The sequence below is a fragment of the Blennius ocellaris genome (genome assembly GCF_963422515.1).
Source record: "Blennius ocellaris genome assembly, chromosome: 13".
Classification (NCBI taxonomy): domain Eukaryota; kingdom Metazoa; phylum Chordata; class Actinopteri; order Blenniiformes; family Blenniidae; genus Blennius; species Blennius ocellaris.
Window position 1 is genome coordinate 2,405,804 of NC_137662.1, and position 18,841 is coordinate 2,424,644.

The 18,841-nt window shown below is 47.3% G+C and overlaps 1 protein-coding gene across 2 annotated transcripts; it reads left to right on the forward strand.

Annotated features, from left to right (window-relative positions):
* The first annotated feature begins 11,139 nt into the window (after positions 1-11,139).
* Positions 11,140-18,585, forward strand: entpd6 (ectonucleoside triphosphate diphosphohydrolase 6). Of its 2 annotated transcripts, none has more exons than XM_080507970.1 (14): positions 11,140-11,260; positions 11,960-12,239; positions 13,427-13,503; positions 13,603-13,746; positions 14,817-14,892; positions 16,018-16,053; positions 16,228-16,316; positions 16,581-16,660; positions 16,805-16,854; positions 17,447-17,545; positions 17,644-17,784; positions 17,878-17,934; positions 18,121-18,233; positions 18,346-18,585. In XM_080507970.1, the coding sequence occupies exons 2-14, from the start codon at positions 12,005-12,007 to the stop codon at positions 18,427-18,429; spliced, it is 1,281 nt and encodes a 426-aa protein (XP_080364096.1). In that variant the 5' UTR covers positions 11,140-11,260; positions 11,960-12,004; the 3' UTR covers positions 18,430-18,585. The 2 variants fall into 2 exon arrangements, with proteins under 2 accessions (XP_080364096.1, XP_080364097.1); XM_080507971.1 differs by having other exon boundaries at positions 11,163-11,265.
* Positions 18,586-18,841: the final 256 nt, after the last annotated feature.

Here is an 18,841-nt window from a genome sequence, read left to right on the forward strand (position 1 = left end):
AGGTGGAAACAGGAGAAAACATGAAAACGGGTTAGAAAAGTGGATCAAAACGGTTGAAAAACAAATAGGAAAAACCAGAATAAAACAAAATAAACCAGATGATGAATGAAAACAGGAGCAAAATGAAGAAGTGAAACGGAAACAGGAGAACAGCAAAGGAACCAGGTGAAGAAATCCGGATTAGAACAGAAATACGGCGGTGAAACAGAGTTCAAAGGTGTAAAACGACGGGAAAGATGAAAGAGAAGTGTTGTGCAGCACGGGGGAAACGGTGAGTGTGAAGCGGGAGGAGGTGGAGGTGAAAACAGCTGATGCTCAGACTGGGTGAAGAAATGTTGGGCGGCAAATTGGGGTCATGATGACATTTGATAAAAACCATCAGAGCCCCTAAAACTAATAATGCAGAGTGAAGGCAGCGTCAATCCGCTCTATTTTTGGAGGAGAGGAGAGACCATGATGAATGTTATTGGATTATTTACATTCCCTCAACATGATTGAGCCTCAGAAATGAAATTAAAATGCGTGTTGGACGGGATTTTCCAGGAAAGTCCCGCAAAACCTCCTCAATAAGAAGGAATGACTAATTCTCCCCAAAGTCGATTAAATACCATCTCATCCCACAGGAGGAGGTGCAGGTAGGGAGGAGGTGGAGGAGGAGGAGGAGGAGGAGGTGGAGGAGGAGGAGGAGGAGGAGGAGGAGGAGGGGGAGGAGGAGGAGGAGGAGGTGGAGGAGGAGGAGGGGGAGGAGGAGGAGGAGGAGGAGGAGGAGGAGGAGGAGGAGGAGGAGGAGGAGGAGGAGGAGGAGGGGGAGGAGGTGGAGGAGGAGGAGGGGGAGGAGGAGGAGGAGGGGGAGAGTTTCTGCAGTCGGCTGCATTATAACAAATCCAATTGTTCCATGTGAAGGAGTGTGTGTGTGTGTGTGTGTGTGTGTGTGTGTGTGTGCGTGCGTGCGTGCGTGCGTGCGTGCGTGTGTGTGTGTGTGCGTGTGTGTGTGTGTGTGTGTGCGTGCGTGCGTGTGTGCGTGTGTGTGTGTGTGTGTGTGTGTGTGTGTAGGAGGGGTTAGGGGAGGAATTCATTATATAATGATGCTGCACAGCAAATATAATAATTTTAATGGGATAATTTAATGCAATTTTCTTTATTTGATGCACTCTGACTGCCGGCTAATCTGAAGGCATTGTTTAAAACCCATTGAAAGATGAGAGAAGTTCCAGCAGCTAATCCTCAGCCGGGGTCAGACGAACCCCGACGGAACGACGGCAAATCGTTCTCCAACACACATTTCTGATGAAATATTTACCGGGCGGAAAATATCCACAAACGACGTTTAGTATATTCACATTTTCCCTTAAGGAACCATCTACCGGGTACAAACTCACACTGGTTCTACCTCACGGTCCAGTTCTTTACAGTGTGGCTCAGCAGTCATGAGTTACAGCTCCATTGATTCCAATTTCATTTCATTCTTACGTGAATAATAATACATTTAATCACGATTTCTGTTACACTGCAGAACGAAGAATAAGCTAATTTTATCTGACTGTTTCCTGTGAATTCAAAACATCATGTGAAGCGTTCACCTTTGACAAAATCACACATATTTTGAATTGAAGAGAATTATTTTTCTAAAGAAACACGACTCAGACATCTGAAGACACGTTTACGTAGAAAAAGCAGCGATTCCACACGAGGAAAGGAAAGAAAAATGTACCTTTACCTGGTGGAAACCTGCAGAATCTGACTCAGAGGACCTATTTTGGAAGTTCCGTGAAGGAAATCTCACATTTAATTTGGCAAAGTGCAAACTGGGTTTCACACGTTGTGAGTCAACGTGTCAGCAGGACGACGGCAGAGGAGAATACTCACGTCGGTGTGTAGAATGTTCAATAAACTGCAGTTTAACAAGTACTATATACGGTGGCCCGGAAGTGCAAAACACTGCAGACTTCAGGAAACACTACAAAATAGAGAAAACACCACCAAATCCAATAAACCTCATAGAATAGAGAAAACTACCAAATCCATTTTGTTGTTGTTTTTTGACTTTGTAGTGTTTTCTCTATTTTGTAATGTTTTCCATATTTTTTGTACTGTTTTTTTGGGTTTAGTGGTGTTTTCTCTAATTTGTAGTGTTTTCTCAATTTTGTAGTTTTTTTTCCTCTCATTTGTAGTTTTCCATATTTTGTTCTGTGTTTTTTTTTTAATTTGTAGTGTTGTCTTGATTTTGTTGTGTTTTTGTTTTAGATTTTGTGATGTTTTTTGGGGGGAATTTGATGGTTTTCTTTGTTGGATCTTGCAGCGTTTTCTGAAGTTTGTAGTGTTTTGCACTTCCAGGCCACCGTACTACGTATAATAAACAAATGCTACTCACTGAAATGGAGCCGTGTATTAAGGTTTGCTTAATGTGCCACGAGACCTGGTGACATACTGGTATCACCTTGCAGGAAGTGGTGGAGTTTGAAGAGGTGGAGTTTGGAGAGGTGGAGTTTGAAGAGGTGGAGTTTGAAGAGGTGTAGTTTGAAGTGGTGTAGTTTGAAGAGGTGGAGTTTGAAGTGGTGGAGTTTGAAGAGGTGTAGTTTGAAGAGGTGGAGTTTGAAGAGGTGCAGTTTGAAGAGGTGTAGTTTGAAGAGGTGGAGTTTGAAGAGGTGGAGTTTGAAGAGGTGTAGTTTGAAGAGGTGTAGTTTGAAGTGGTGGAGTTTGAAGTGGTGGAGTTTGAAGAGGTGTAGTTTGAAGAGGTGTAGTTTGAAGAGGTGGAGTTTGAAGAGGTGCAGTTTGAAGAGGTGTAGTTTGAAGAGGTGCAGTTTGAAGAGGTGGAGTTTGAAGAGGTGTAGTTTGAAGTGGTGGAGTTTGAAGAGGTGGAGTTTGAAGTGGTGGAGTTTGAAGTGGTGGAGTTTGAAGAGGTGTAGTTTGAAGAGGTGGAGTTTGAAGAGGTGCAGTTTGAAGAGGTGGAGTTTGGAGAGGTGGAGTTTGAAGTGGTGGAGTTTGAAGAGGTGCAGTTTGAAGAGGTGGAGTTTGAAGAGGTGTAGTTTGAAGTGGTGGAGTTTGGAGAGGTGGAGTTTGAAGTGGTGGAGTTTGAAGAGGTGCAGTTTGAAGAGGTGTAGTTTGAAGAGGTGTAGTTTGAAGAGGTGTAGTTTGAAGAGGTGTAGTTTGAAGTGGTGGAGTTTGAAGAGGTGGAGTTTGAAGTGGTGGAGTTTGAAGTGGTGGAGTTTGAAGAGGTGTAGTTTGAAGAGGTGGAGTTTGAAGAGGTGCAGTTTGAAGAGGTGGAGTTTGGAGAGGTGGAGTTTGAAGTGGTGGAGTTTGAAGAGGTGCAGTTTGAAGAGGTGGAGTTTGAAGAGGTGTAGTTTGAAGTGGTGGAGTTTGGAGAGGTGGAGTTTGAAGTGGTGGAGTTTGAAGAGGTGCAGTTTGAAGAGGTGTAGTTTGAAGAGGTGTAGTTTGAAGAGGTGTAGTTTGAAGAGGTGTAGTTTGAAGTGGTGGAGTTTGAAGAGGTGTAGTTTGAAGAGGTGTAGTTTGAAGAGGTGTAGTTTGAAGAGGTGTAGTTTGAAGGACACCCCAGGCCCGTGTGGCTCCAGGGTGGACTTTAAAAGAGAGAGTGTGTCTGCAGCTCACAGTTTAATCATGTATGTCTGCTTAACATATTCCTGCGTTTTGCACCCTGGGATTACTTTTGTCTTCAATCTGAAAGCCTGCTGACAATCTGCTGAACACAAAAGCTGATCAAACAACCTCAATCAGGTCAACGCCTGCAGGCCGAGGTCAGAGGGGCGGCGGCTGAAAGGGACGCTTCAGGATGAGGGAAGGTCGGAGGGACGCTTCAGGATGAGGGAAGGTCGGAGGGACGCTTCAGGAGGAGGGAAGGTCGGAGGGACGCTTCAGGATGAGGGAAGGTCGGAGGGACGCTTCAGGAGGAGGGAAGGTCGGAGGGACGCTTCAGGAGGAGGGAAGGTTGGAGGGACGCTTCAGGATGAGGGAAGGTCGGAGGGACGCTTCAGGATGAGGGAAGGTGGGAGGGACGCTTCAGGATGAGGGAAGGTCGGAGGGACGCTTCAGGAGGAGGGAAGGTCGGAGGGACGCTTCAGGATGAGGGAAGGTCGGAGGGACGCTTCAGGATGAGGGAAGGTCGGAGGGACGCTTCAGGATGAGGGAAGGTCGGAGGGACGCTTCAGGATGAGGGAAGGTCGGAGGGACGCTTCAGGATGAGGGAAGGTCGGAGGGACGCTTCAGGATGAGGGAAGGTCGGAGGGACGCTTCAGGATGAGGGGAAGGTCGGAGGGACGCTTCAGGATGAGGGAAGGTCGGAGGGACGCTTCAGGATGATGGGAAGGTCGGAGGGACGCTTCAGGATGAGGGAAGGTCGGAGGGACGCTTCAGGATGAGGGAAGGTCGGAGGGACGCTTCAGGATGAGGGAAGGTCGGAGGGACGCTTCAGGATGAGGGAAGGTAGGAGGGACGCTTCAGGAGGAGGGAAGGTCGGAGGGACGCTTCAGGATGAGGGAAGGTCGGAGGGACGCTTCAGGATGAGGGAAGGTCGGAGGGACGCTTCAGGATGAGGGAAGGTTGGAGGGACGCTTCAGGATGAGGGAAGGTCGGAGGGACGCTTCAGGATGAGGGAAGGTCGGAGGGACGCTTCAGGATGAGGGAAGGTTGGAGGGACGCTTCAGGATGAGGGAAGGTCGGAGGGACGCTTCAGGATGAGGGAAGGTTGGAGGGACGCTTCAGGAGGAGGGAAGGTCGGAGGGACGCTTCAGGAGGAGGGAAGGTCGGAGGGACGCTTCAGGATGAGGGAAGGTCGGAGGGACGCTTCAGGATGAGGGAAGGTCGGAGGGACGCTTCAGGATGAGGGAAGGTCGGAGGGACGCTTCAGGAGGAGGGAAGGTCGGAGGGACGCTTCAGGATGAGGGAAGGTCGGAGGGACGCTTCAGGAGTTCTACTGTGACCTTCACACACCGCGGAGAAGCACTCAGAGGTCACGGTCTTTACCTTCACCAACCAAAAGGAACAGTTCAGGGCCAGTCAGAGGTCAAAGGTCAAGACCACTATTGCCCACTTCTTCAGAGATCAAGGGAAAGTAGAAGATGTGTGAAGATGAATGAATGAATGAACGAACGAACGAACGAACGAACGAACGAACGAACGAATGGATGAATGAATGAATGAATGAATGAATGAATGAATGGACGAACGCAATTAAAAAACACAATGAAAGGAGTTTAAAAGCTGAATAAACAGAACAGAAAGACGGTGGGAGCAGAATATAAACGGCGTGAAGGTTAAATAGCTTTGTTCATCATGAACAACAATATAAAACCGTCTGAAATACATGTAAATGTAAAAACATAGTATAAATATATAAAAGCAATAGAAAATAGCGAAAACAGTACTGAGTCTGTATAAAACCAGATCATGAAAATACGATAACAATCGAATTAAAATGGTATAAAACAATTATTTAAAAAGAGAATTAAAACGATACCAAAACAACATAAATGAAGGATAAAACCAGCATTAAAAAAAACATTATAAAAATTGAGTGGAAACAATCTAAATGAGGTTACAGTTAAGTAATTGCAACCCTAATAAATCGAGATGCATTCTAGTCTTGGCCTCTTCTCTAAAACCACACTTCTTTTAATTTCCTGTTAATTTTATTGTTTTTCACTCACATTACATGATTAAGGCAACAAGCAAATCACTTAATGCATCATTATCGAGGCCAGTCTCCTTTAGCCAAATGACTGTTGATATTTGCTTTTAATTTAAGCAATCCACTACAAGACTCATTAACATGCGGCCAGATTAACTGCCTCCAAGCTGAGGTTATCCGCCTCTTAATGCCCTTTGCACACAGATAATCCCTGTTAACTTGGATTGGAGGCTACAATGAGATCAGCAGCAAATATGAAGAGATGAAGGAGAACCAGCTGATCTGAGTGCGTTTAGACTCCCCCCCCCACCCCCCCCCCCCCCCACACACACACACACACACACACACACACACACACACACACACACACACACACACACACACACACACACACACACACACACACACACACACACATTGCCCCACCACCCAGCAGTGTGACCCTGAATATAGTATGAAGGCAGAGCAATTTTTGATGGATGGAAACCCACACACCTGAGGGTCAAACACACACCTGAAAGTGAGACACACTCCTGAGGGTCAAACACACACCTGAGGGTCAAACACACACCTGAGGGTCACACACAGACCTGAGGGTCAAACACACAGCTGAAGGTCAAATATATACTTGAGAGTCAAACACACACCTGAGGATCACACACACACACCTGAGGGTCAAATATATGCTTGAGAGTCAAACACACACCTGGAGGTCACACATACAGCTGAAGGTCAAACACACACCAGGAGGTCAAACACACACCTGAGGGTCAAACATACAGCTGAAGGTCAAACACACACCTGAAGGTCAAACACACACCTGGAGGTCAAATACATACTTGAGAGTCAAACACACACCTGGAGGTCAAACACACACCTGAGGGTCAAACACACAGCTGAAGGTCAAACACACAGCTGAAGGTCAAACACACAGCTGAAGGTCAAACACACAGATGAGGGTCAAACACACAGCTGAAGGTCAAACACACAGCTGAAGGTATAATGGACCAGCCATCTGCAGCTCCACAGGTCCAGCGGCCCCCAGCAGGCTATCCAAGCTCATTCACTGGAAGCTTGTATCCAGAAATCAACAAACAAATGCAACACTTACAAAAATATATTGATCTGTTAGCAACTCCTGCGGAAGATACAATGTTTCTTCTGCAAACCACATACACGTGTAGCAGACCTGAGTGTTCTCCTCCTTTTTGTGAGGTGCTTTATAACTTGAAGCTCGAAAGACTCAGATTTGCACCAAGAGGCTCAGTGAAATCATTTCATGCTACGTGGGATCCTTTTCTGAACTCTTCTCTAGAACTTACTTCTGAAAAGGAAGACTGAAATGCAATTAATCCCCCCCATTCTATTTTATTTTAAATATGTATTTATTTATTCCCCTCAGTGTTTGGCCAGGCAGTGGGTGGTGGGTTGGTGGATAGGGAGATGACATTTTGATGCGACTGTTTACTTGATGTTTTGAACATTGTTGTATTTCACACTGTCTGTTGAGAAAAAAAAACCCTCCTCAACTGAGGGTCAAAGACACACCATGGTAGAGAGGAAAACTCCTTTTTCACAGGACGGAACCTGCAGAAGCAGAGAACGAGACTTTTTGCAGAACCAGACTCAGACTGCAGGAGAGAGACAGGATATTGGTATTATATGTGTAACATCATGATGTTACAGGTGCTGCTCTCTTGAGGTACACACAATAAGTAATATTAAAGTACTTGTAAATATGAATATAGAAAGTTTACAAGTGCAACAAATCATCAGTTCAAACAGGTGGGAAGAGTGTTTAAGAAACATGGAGTTGGTAATGTCCTCCTGAGACGGCCTTCCTGTACAGAGGAGCAGGAGGAGCAGGAGGAAGAGCAGGAGGAGGAGCAGGAGGAAGAGCAGGAAGAGGAGGAGCAGGAGGAAGTGCGGGAGGAAGAGCAGGAGGAAGAGACGGAGGAGGAGCAGGAGTAACAGAGCAGGAGGAAAAGCAGTAGGGAGAGCAGGAGGAAGTGCGGGAGGAAGAGCAGGAGGAAGAGCAGGAGGAAGTGCTGGAAGAAGAGAAGGAGGAAGAGCAGGAGTAACAGAGCAGGAGGAAGTGCAGGAGTAACAGAGAAGGAGGGAGAGCAGGAGAAACAGAGAAGGAGGGAGAGCAGGAGTAACAGAGAAGGAGGAAGCGCCAGAGGAAGAGCAGGAGGAAGTGCAGGAGCAACAGAGGAGGAAGAGCAGGAGGAAGAGCAGGAGTAACAGAGCAGGAGTAACAGAGAAGGAGGGAGAGCAGGAGGAAGAGCAGGAGGGAGAGCAGGAGTAACAGAGAAGGAGGGAGAGCAGGAGTAACAGAGAAGGAGGAAGTGCAGGAGTAACAGAGAAGGAGGAAGAGCAGGAGGAAGAGCAGGAGTAACAGAGGAGGAAGAGCAGGAGGAAGAGCAGGAGCAACAGAGGAGGAAGAGCAGGAGGAAGAGCAGGAGTAACAGAGCAGGAGGAAGAGCAGGAGTAACAGAGAAGGAGGAAGAGCAGGAGGAAGAGCAGGAGTAACAGAGAAGGAAGAAGAGCCGGAGGAAGGGCAGGAGGAAGAGCAGGAGCAACAGAGAAGGGGGAAGAGCAGGAGGAAGTGCGGGAGGAAGAGCAGGAGGAAGAGAAGGAGGAAGAGCAGGAGTAATAGAGCAGGAGGAAGTGCGGGAGGAAGAGCAGGAGTAACAGAGCAGGAGAAGAGCAGGAGCCACAGAGAAGGAGGAAGAGCAGGAAGAAGAGCAGGAGTAACAGAGCAAGAGGAAGAGCAGGAGGAAGAGCAGGAGTAACAGAGCAGGAGTAACAGAGCAGGAGGAAGAGCAGGAGGAAGAGCAGGAGGAAGAGCAGGAGTAACAGACCAAGAGGAAGAGCAGGAGGAAGAGCAGGAGGAGCGGTGGATGATTGAACGAGCCTGAGATGATTGTGTTTGATTGTGTGGGATGAAGGTTCAGATAAAATCAATCTGTTTGTGGATTATAACAAACTCATTTGTCAACATATGCCCTCCCTCCCCCTCTTCATCCTCTTCTTCCCTCTTTCTCTTACACGTTCTCCACCTCCTCCTCCTCCTCATCGTCAGTTTGATTCATGTCATCATATATGACCATTAGAAGCAGCAGCCCCCCCCACGGTTGGAGACACACCTCAGCTGGACGGCATTAGACCATGACTAGACGATGGAGGCGCTGTAGCAGACGGTGACGAGCGTCAGAGAGAGAGAGGAGGACAGTTTACCTGCTCTTCTCCTCCTTTTTCCCCCTGTTCTCTGTGGAGGTGCTGCATCTTTATGCCATTTTAATATTTGTGCTTTTTAAACCGATTTCTCTCTTATTTTCCCCTCCAATCTGTTCTTAGCCTCGTTTGTGTTAATCCTGACACACTTTCCTCTTATTAACACGCACACGCGCACACACACACGCACACACGCGCACACACACACACACACACACGCACACACACACACACGCACACACACACGAGTACGCAGTCTTAAAAGTTAAAAGTGGATGATGGCAGGTCAGGGAGGAAGACCTTCTCCTCTCACCGTTCCTCCTCCTGCTGCTCCTCCTCTTCCTTCACGTACGGTCGAGGCGTAAACAAGCAGGGCCTCCGGCAACATTTGGGTCGAGCGCTCCAGATTAGCATAATGTATTTCAGCGGGCCAGGCGGCACGTGTTGACACGTTGGAGGTGGTGGTGTTTGTGGTGTTTGGGCCGGGTGGCGTGGCGCCTGGAGGGAAACGGGACGCGGGGTCTCTTACAGTACGCTATTGAACGTTTTAATCATTAGCCATTAGCGCTAATGGCAGCAGGATGCTGTTGTTTGTCTGGCTTGGCCTCGTCCACTTTCAGGAACAGATTACTGAATATAAATGAGCGTTGGCGGGGGAAAGGGGGGGGGGGGTATAAGAGTATATGGTCCAGACTTCCAGACACCAGAGTCTAATTTGAAAAGTTTAATCCCAGCCTGGTCGTGTTTACATCATTGAATTAGGTTAATCTATTTGCATAAATGTGAATTTATGAATAATTAGTGGGCCACCCGGGGGGGGGGGGGGGGGGCGTCGCGGGTGGGGAGCGGGGTGGACGCGTGGCCAGACTATTGTTTCGGTTGGTAAACAATAGAAGCGGAGAAAACAATGAGGAGGCACTTACAGCTGCCGCCGGGCTGTAATTGGTGTCATTAGAGACTCATCCCGTGAGCAGCGTGCACATTAATGTGGCGGGACATTCAGCCCAATGCACACTTTTCCCGCCGCACACTCATCCCACTGCACATTTTTCCCTCCACACACTCTGCACACTTTGCTGTTCTTCCGTGCTGATCCTCCCTGTTGTAAACCTGCGGTCGTTGTGGTCGAGCTGTTGGGATTATGAACTTAAGTGTTAGAGGTGAAACTCCTCAGGGGCTGAGAAAGTTCCCCAAAACGAGACATTGAGAGTCACTTTTTAAAGTGAAAAAAGGCAAAAAAAATACATTTAAAAAACAGACTGAGACCAGAGATCAAATGTAAACACAGCAATGCTGTTGCTTCATAAATGGTGGGACAATGACTTTGATGGAGTGTCGACACGCGGCGTATGGTTTAGTCACCGTTCAGCAGGAGATGAAGTGAATGATGAACACATGAAGGATGAAGATAAACAGCTCAGAGCAGCCAAAAGAATAAGGGACCTTAATCTGAAGATGATTAAATCAATCAATCTGCTCATGCTACATACATCAGGACACACACACACACACACACACACACACACACACACACACACACACACACACACACACACACACACACACACACACACACACACACACACACACACACACACACACACACACACACACATTAATCTGTTCTGTTCATTTTACTCAAACTGATGTTATAATCTGTAAAAACTCTGAATCTGCAAAACAACAATAAGTAGATTTTTTTTATTTTGTATTGCAGATCAAACGTACAGTTTAAACTGCGGAGGGGCAACTTTGATCATTGTGAGGCCAAACAATTTCACTGTCACTCACAGGGGGTCAAATTGTGTCCACACATATGTACCACGGGGATTAAAGAGAATTATGGCAGGTAATTTTAGGAGCATATGCTTTTATTCTCAATCAATATGAGAATGCATTTTGAATATAATCTTGATCTTGAAATAAACTAATTAATATTGTGATTTGGAGTCAGTTACTGATGTTGATGTGAAAAGGACAGGAACCACAACAACAACAACAACAACAATAATAATAATAAGAAAACGCATGTATTTTGATGACTTCATGCTGCTTTATAAAGAGACGGTGGTGTGATTCGGTCTGAGGATCACTGAGTGGACAAACACGACAAAAATCAAAAGGAAATGTTTTTTTTATACTTAATTATGAAGATTAATATCTGAATAGTATTTTACGATAAATAAAACTAACGTCCTCGTGTTTTTTTAAAAATCCCAACGTTTACGCCCTCCAGTGCGTACGTGGTGACGTCACAGGCAGCTGCCGTCAACACGTGAGAAACCCGGAAGTGTCCTGGAGAATGAAGTTGGAACAAGACAAACGAGAAAAGCGACCGAAGATGTTCCGATGAGGTTCCACTGAAGGAGCGGCAGCTGTCCGGTGCGGTAAAGTCCAGTTTTCGTTATTCTCACGTTTGTTAAGTTTGCGACACGTTCCTGCTGCCAGCCGGCTTCTAGTTAGCATAGCAGTTAGCATCTCTGTACATAAAAAAGTGTGATGGCATGCAAGCAATGTGTGAGAAATGACCAGAGTTATAGATAACCACTCGGTGATTATATCCAAAACCCTGTGTGATTATAGCCGACAACTTGTGTGATTATAGCCGACAACTTGTGTGATTATAACCAACAACCTGTATGATTTACAGCCAACAACCTGTATGATTATAACCAACAACTTGCATGATTATTACCAACAACTTGCATGATTATTACCAACAACTTGCATGATTATAACCAACAACTTGCATGATTATTACCAACAACTTGCATGATTATTACCAACAACTTGCATGATTATTACCAACAACTTGCATGATTATTACCAACAACTTGCATGATTATAACCAACAACTTCCATGGTTATAACCAACAACCTGTATGATTATAACCAACCTATGTGATTTATAACCAGCAGCATGTGTGATTATAACGATGAAGATGGGTTTAGATGTACTTTCATACAAGAATTCATTCACTGCTCATTCATTAATGTGACTTGAGATGTGGGGTCCTGTACGTTGTTGGTGACGTTGATCCTCTGTCACGTACTCAAACCGGTGTCCTGTTGACCGTGCAGATCTCTGGTCTGCAGTGTCTGCCGCTGCACACAGCATGAGGAAGGATGAAGAGAGCCAAGCTGGCCGGAGTCTTTGTCATTGTGTGCTGTGTCCTCGCCTACCTCATGTTCATCCAGCACCACTACTCCTCCACATCCTCCAAACCCAGCGCCTACAGACCCCTCCCTGGTAGCGACCAGCACTCCAACGGTGGGCCCAGCTACCAGTATGGCATCATGTTTGATGCCGGGAGCACGGGGACCAGAGTCCACATCTTCAAGTTCCAGATGATGGACGGAGGTACAGACGCATCGACCTGATAAAGCAAACGGCTGGTCTTCCAGCACACCAGCAGGTTCAGTTCGGCTGATTCACTGTGCTGATGCGCTCCAAACTGGAAGAACCACAACATGCTTTCTTTGCATTCTTTGTGCCACGTGCCAACAGCACTAAAATCCTTCAGGGGAAAATGACGTTTCATCTGTGAGGCGTCTTGTTCTGCCCCGGCCGGAGAGCTACTGGAGCTCAACATCAACCTGCCGTCACTTCATTTGTCCAAACAGCCACAAACTACTTCTCAGTGCAAAAGTGAATTTATTTGCAATATGCTCTGGTGTACCACAAACAAATCAGCAATCCTCAACAAGGTCATCTAACAGTGATTAAGAAAAACTAACCAAAAATCACCTTGTTCTGTCAGGGGTAAACCTTACTTTACAAACAAAAAGGAAAACAAACAAAAAGTCTTTCCTTGCAATCTAAATAAACAAGAGAAAACCATTTAACTCAAAAGTTACAGCTCACTACAACAAACACACACTGCGCTCTGGCTGTTTGGCAGAATGAAAGATGGCTCCGCCCCTCTGATCCAAGCTCAAACATAATTGACCGGCGAGGGAAAATACACACGACTACGACCACGGTCGTAACACGTCTTGTGTTGTGCAGCTGACGTCTCACAAACCCTCCACTATTGATCGCTGCAACACCGAGTTTATCCAACACCTCCACACATTCGTCCACCGAGAGGTGAATTCAGACTCTTGGGCGAAGGCAGCGCCCCCTGCTGTGACGCTGATGCGTTCAGCCGCGCTGGCGGATCAGTAATTACCGGCTGCCAGTGGACATGCACACAGCCTCGTTACCATTTCACAGCTTTTTGCTTCATTAAGCTTAGAGGAAGTTTCCTGCAGCCCCGGGCCAAATGCCCTCGTTATCGCATTAAAGCGTTAAGCTAAAATCACGCTGGCTAAGTGCTGTTTTGGCTTCTTTGTTAGCATGGCGGCTAACGGCCTGACGTCAGGGGAGGGGCTCGCCACAAGTTGGCGCCACAGGCGCACACGTAAACACCTGTGAACACACACACAGGTTTACAAATCTATAGAGTTTTATAGGAAGCTTTATAGATTTGTGTGTGTGTGTGTGTGTGTATTTCTAGGTGTGTGTTTGTTGGTTTATGTTCACAGACGTGTGTGTTTGTTTTGTAGAGGTTCCAAAACTCGATGACGAGATCTTCAGGTCCATCAAACCAGGACTTTCTTCTTACGCCGATGAGCCTGAGAAGGTGAAAAAAGACCTGCTGCCTCTGAAACTGACCACCAGGGGGCTCCGGTGAGGTTCCAGTGCAGCACGAGAACTCATCCTCCTCCTCTCCTCCTCTCAGTGCTCTGCCGGCATCGTGGAGCTGCTGGAGGTGGCCCGGTCCAGCGTGCCCTCGGCCCTGTGGAGCAGAACCCCGGTGGTCCTGAAGGCCACGGCCGGCCTGAGGCTGCTGCCTGGCCAGAAGGCCAACCAGCTGCTGGACACGGTGAGGCGCTCCGCTCCACCACGGGAGGAGAACTCGTGCTGCCCCACAATTCCTTGCGGCGACAACATTTCATGGACGACTCAATGCAGATCGTGTTCAGTTACCATAGCGATAATCTGCCTTGAACGACGTAATCAATCGATCAAATGTTATCTGTAGAGCCCTTTACAATAACCCAGTGGTACCCAAAGTGCTTTACAACAAAGCTATAAAAACAATACATTAAGAAATAAATACATAAAAACAATAAATAAAACACAGGTGCTGACTGGGAGGAGTGACGGTGCTGCAGGTTGGTGGAAGCTTCCAGAGATTCATAAAAACAGAGCATACAGAATAAATACACAGAGTTAAAAGCCAACCTAAAAGAATGGGTTTTCAGCTTTGATTTAAAAAGGCCGAGATCAGTAGTGGAGCGAATGTCGGGGGGGCAGTTTGTTCCTCAGTCTGGGAGCAGCCACAGTAAGAGAGTGACACCCCACTGCTTATATCTCCACCTTGGAGCGTCTAGAAGAAGCTGAGCTGGAGAACCAGAACCAGGGCTCTGCCAGGGTCACGAAGAGTTAAAATATCACACAAGTAGGACGGACCCAGGCCGTTGATAGCCTATTGATAACTTTAAATAATGTAAAGCCCAGATATCAACTAGGAATGTTATGCAGATGTTGTATAGCGAACACAGGAAGGTTTTTGTGCAGCCTGTTCTCACTTTGATTGGTTCTTTATTCGCCTGCAGCCGTTTACCTTCAGTTCCTCTTCTCTTCTGATTTACCTTCAAACCTGGTGATATTTCAGTTCATATCAGCGGTTAGAGTCACAGGGGAAAGGGATTTTTTTTTTTTGTAGTCCATTTTCAGAAATGTGTCGTTTTTTTCACCACGGCAGACGCTGTCGGATTATTGTTACGCCACCTAGTGGAAGTGCGGTTTGAGTGTCACAGCGTGATCGCCGAACTCCTTTAGGAAGCCTCCTGACACCTTTAAGGAAAAAGTGGATCGGCAAGGAGACAGGAGGGACTATTGTGAAGCACCCACTGTCTCTCCTGCCACTGTGGTTCTGTGTGTGTCCAGGTGAGGGCGCTCTTCCTGAAGTCTCCTTTTATGTCCAGAGAAGACAGCGTGTCCATAATGGACGGCAACGATGAAGGTACACAACTGATCCAGTCAGAAGATGGTCCACAGTAACATTTGGCGTCTTTCTTTTGTCACTTCACATTTTGTTCACATTGTTCTCCTGCAGCCATTCATTCACTCAGCAGTCATGTGGGGAAAGAAAGTCTGCATCCGCAGTTCTTGAAGATGCTTATTTTGCAATTTAATGAGATTTAAGTGTCACTTTACTTTTATAGCGTCAAATATTAGCGAGTCATCCAAGGGCGCTTTTACAGAGAAAAGCCAACGATGCCACAAACGCAAAGCGGAGCCGGTGGGAATGGCCAACTGCCTTTTAGCAGGAAGAGACCTGCAGAACCAGACCCAGAGGGTTTAGGGTCAGACCGGATCCTGGAGGCCCACATGGGGACGGCGGGTCCAGGTCCAGGGTCCTGGGGGGGGGGGGGTCCGTGTGCGGCCGGTCCTGCATGTGGATCGCGCCTCGTTGTGTGTTTGAAGGCCGTCACATAATCCAATCCTTTTAAAGTAGTTCATACAAGCAATTATGTCCATGTGGGATAATGTTCTGCTTAATCTTGAAGGGGGAGGCGGGGGGGGGGGGGGCGATTATCCGCCCTCTGGTTCCTGAAGCTGAAATGTTTCTCCTTCTCTCTGAGGGATCAGCTGCTTCTGCTCCATAAAAGTCTCTTGCTGATTAGTGTTTCGAGGCGGGTCTAATGGACGCCGTGCGCTGCGACTGGGCCCACCAGATTCCAGCCGCCCTCGGATTAGGCTTGAAGAGACTTATTGTTAATGGAGAGCTGAGTGGAGGCTGCAGGCGGAGGCGCGGCGCTAAGTGCCGCTGTTTAGTCTTCGCCCGCTCCACACTTGTTTGTTTTGTTCGAAAATGGCTTCTTAGCGTCCAGGCTAAGAGTTTTAGGCTAAAGCCCCCATGATACCGTTTGTGCGGCGCGGTCCGCGGGCCGGGGCCGGAGGTCGCCGCTAAAAGGCTCTAATGCCGCTGAGTGCAAATATTCTTTGAGCTGACCTCAATCAGATCACTCATTACTTCATTTATCCATCTCACACTCCTTATGATGTTATAATGGACCTGCTGCGGTGGTCGATGACGGCGGCGGCGGCGTACGGAGGCTAAAGCTACGTCTCTCTCTCTCTGCAGGGATCTCTGCCTGGGTGACCATCAACTTCCTCACCGGTGAGACTCGTAATCACGCCACACACTCATCACTTCATGACAGCAGCAGAGCAGCCAGGGTCCGAACCCCCACCTTCCAGGGTCAGGGCGTCACGTGACTGCAGCAGGGAAGCGTCAGGCCCTCACCCTTCTTTCCTCCCCCCCCCCCCCCCCCCCCTCCTCTCCAACCCCCAGGTGGTCTTCAGGGACCGCCCTTCAACACAGTCGGGATGCTGGATTTGGGCGGCGGGTCGACTCAGATCACCTTCAGTCCCACAGGGGAGGTGAGGGGGGGGGGGGTGACTGGTCTCTTGTGTTTCTCTGGTCAAACTACCAGGATGCTTCTGTTTGACAATCTGTAATCTCAATTTGCAGCATTAATCCCAAATTCATTCCATTGGGTGGGGGGGAGTCGTGTGTGTGTGTGTGTGTGTGTGTGTGTGTGTGTGTTATGTCAGGGTGGGGGGGGGATAATACACACTGCACTACACAACTCTGGACTACACAACACTACAGTGTCGCCGAGTTAATTTTGTGTTTGTTCTCAGAAAACCATCCAGACGACTCCTGGCGACTTCATCACGTCCTTCCAGATGTTCAACACCACATACGCACTCTACACTCACAGGTACACACATAAATAAACTCCCAACATCGATGCATTTATACGTCACGGTGACGATCACACGTTAAATCGGGCTTTTAAAAAGAAATTAGATTCAGTTGTGTTTCTGGAGGGAGACAACAAGTTGTTTGTTTGTCGTCTTTGCAGTTATCTGGGTTTGGGCCTCATGTCGGCTCGACTCAACATCTTAGGAGGAGGTAAGACCACATGACTCACACTCACCAGCGCTTTAGTCCCTTTATCATTACACTCCTGCACCGCCGTGTGTTTGTAGTTGTGCTGATTTCTTTCATTTTATTTGAGTGTCCCGTATCAACTGGTCTTTGTTCGTCTGTGTCACATTCAGTTGTCTTGGTCCAAGAGTGCAGCAGGTCATTATAAAGAAGTCATCCAGACGGAGCACATGCTCTCACAATGTTTAAGTCACTCTACATTCAATTCAGAAAAACAATTAAACAGGGGGAAGCATAGGAGACGGAGAAAAGGAAAAACCCTCTTTAACAGGCAGAAATCTGCAGAACCAGACACGGAGAAGGAGACGTTCTACAACAGGAAGTTCAATGGCATCAAAAATAAGACGTGAAGAACATTTTGGAGGAAGAGAGGAGTGGACATGAGGACATGGGGAAAAAATTTAAATAGTTTGAAAAGAATATTCTCAGAAAACCTTTACAGACTCCTTGATACGTTCAATAAACATAAAATGCGTCGTTTTATTTTATTTGTACTTAAGAAAAAGCGTTCTATTTATTTAAATCTTGGCCCAACGCTAAAGTGTGTGTCCTGCAGGAGGCAGCAGTGAGCTGGTGAGCCCATGCCTGGCTCCAGAGTACTCAGGCCAGTGGACTCATGGGGACGTGGTCTACACCGTGAGGGGGCAGAAGGCAGGTAAAGCTCAGCGATTGGTCAGCGACTCGGGTCACTTTTTCCCATCATGCAGCGGGAGCCGGGGTAGGAACCTTTTGTGGGTGCGGCTGTTGTTTCAGGGGAGCCGGTGTACGAGGCGTGCCGCTCCAAGGTGGAGAAGGTCCTGTACAGGAAGGTGGTGAAGACGCCCGAGGTGGCCGACGTGGACTTCTACGCGTTCTCGTACTACTACGACCGCGCCGTGGACCTCACACTCATCGGTATGGAGCGTCCATCGCCAGTTCAGGAACATGAACATTTGTGAAGTGTCCACACTGTAGGTTTCAATCTGTTTTCTACATTCATATTGTCAGATGAACAACTTGGAGGGACCATCCAAGTCTCAGACTACACAGATGCTGCTCAGAGAGGTGAGGTGGCGCCATCTTGTGGCGAATGCTGTCAATAGCAGCTCCCTTGTTGATTAACTGAATTTCAGCATGGATTTGTAATTATGTCGTCCACCCGTGTCAGGGTCACGCTGCTCTGTGATTGGCTCCTGGAGTGTGTGCGCTCCTCTATGATTGGGTTTAATCGTGCTTTTTCTTGCCCCACAGTCTGCGGCAGTCCGTCTGCAAGTCCCCCCCTCAGCCCCTTCCTGTGCCTGGACCTGGTCTACGTCTCAGTCCTGCTGCAGGAGCTCGGCTTCCCGCCAGACAAGGAGCTCAAGGTGAGTCCAGGCCTGAAATCTAATCAAGACTTTTCAAATAATGACACGTTTATTAATGTGGAACACAGTGTAATCTTTATAAAATGTGTGTGTGTATGTGTGTGTGTGTCAGCTGGCCCGGACCATCGGTGCGGTGGAGACCAGCTGGGCTCTGGGAGCCACTTTTCATTACCTCCAGACCCTGGAGACTTCGTGAAGGTGCAGCGGCTCTTATTGTGAAAAGCTCCGTGGCCCGCTGCTGTTTTTTGTAGTTTCTCCTGTCAACATGGTGTTTGGTGCTAAAAAACTTTTTTCAGCTATATTTTCTATGTTTGTGACACGATGAAATTGAGTCCCTGACTCTAATAAAGAAGTGCTTAAAGAAAAAAAAAAAAAGTTTGTTTAATGAGCTTCTTTTCTTAAAAGCAGAAAATTTCAGATATTAATTTTTTTTTTAATTCATTTAAAAAAAAAAAAAACAGCAGTCATGCATAAAGTTGCACTGAAGCAGGGTTTTAGGCAGCAAGCCGTCATTTGGACTCTTCAATTTTCGGAAAAGACGGACGAAAAAAAATTGGACGTGTTGCTCAAAGCCTCTAAAATAAGTGTATCATGGCCGTTCACTGTGT

Excerpts from the sequence above, each read along its gene's own strand:
- entpd6 (XM_080507970.1), top strand. The coding sequence starts at position 12,005 with ATGAAGAGAGCCAAGCTGGCCGGAGTCTTTGTCATTGTGTGCTGTGTC. Across the intron at positions 13,747-14,816 it reads CCAACCAGCTGCTGGACACG|GTGAGGGCGCTCTTCCTGAA; the intron begins GTGAGGCGCTCC and ends GTGTGTGTCCAG. Across the intron at positions 18,234-18,345 it reads CGCCAGACAAGGAGCTCAAG|CTGGCCCGGACCATCGGTGC; the intron begins GTGAGTCCAGGC and ends TGTGTGTGTCAG.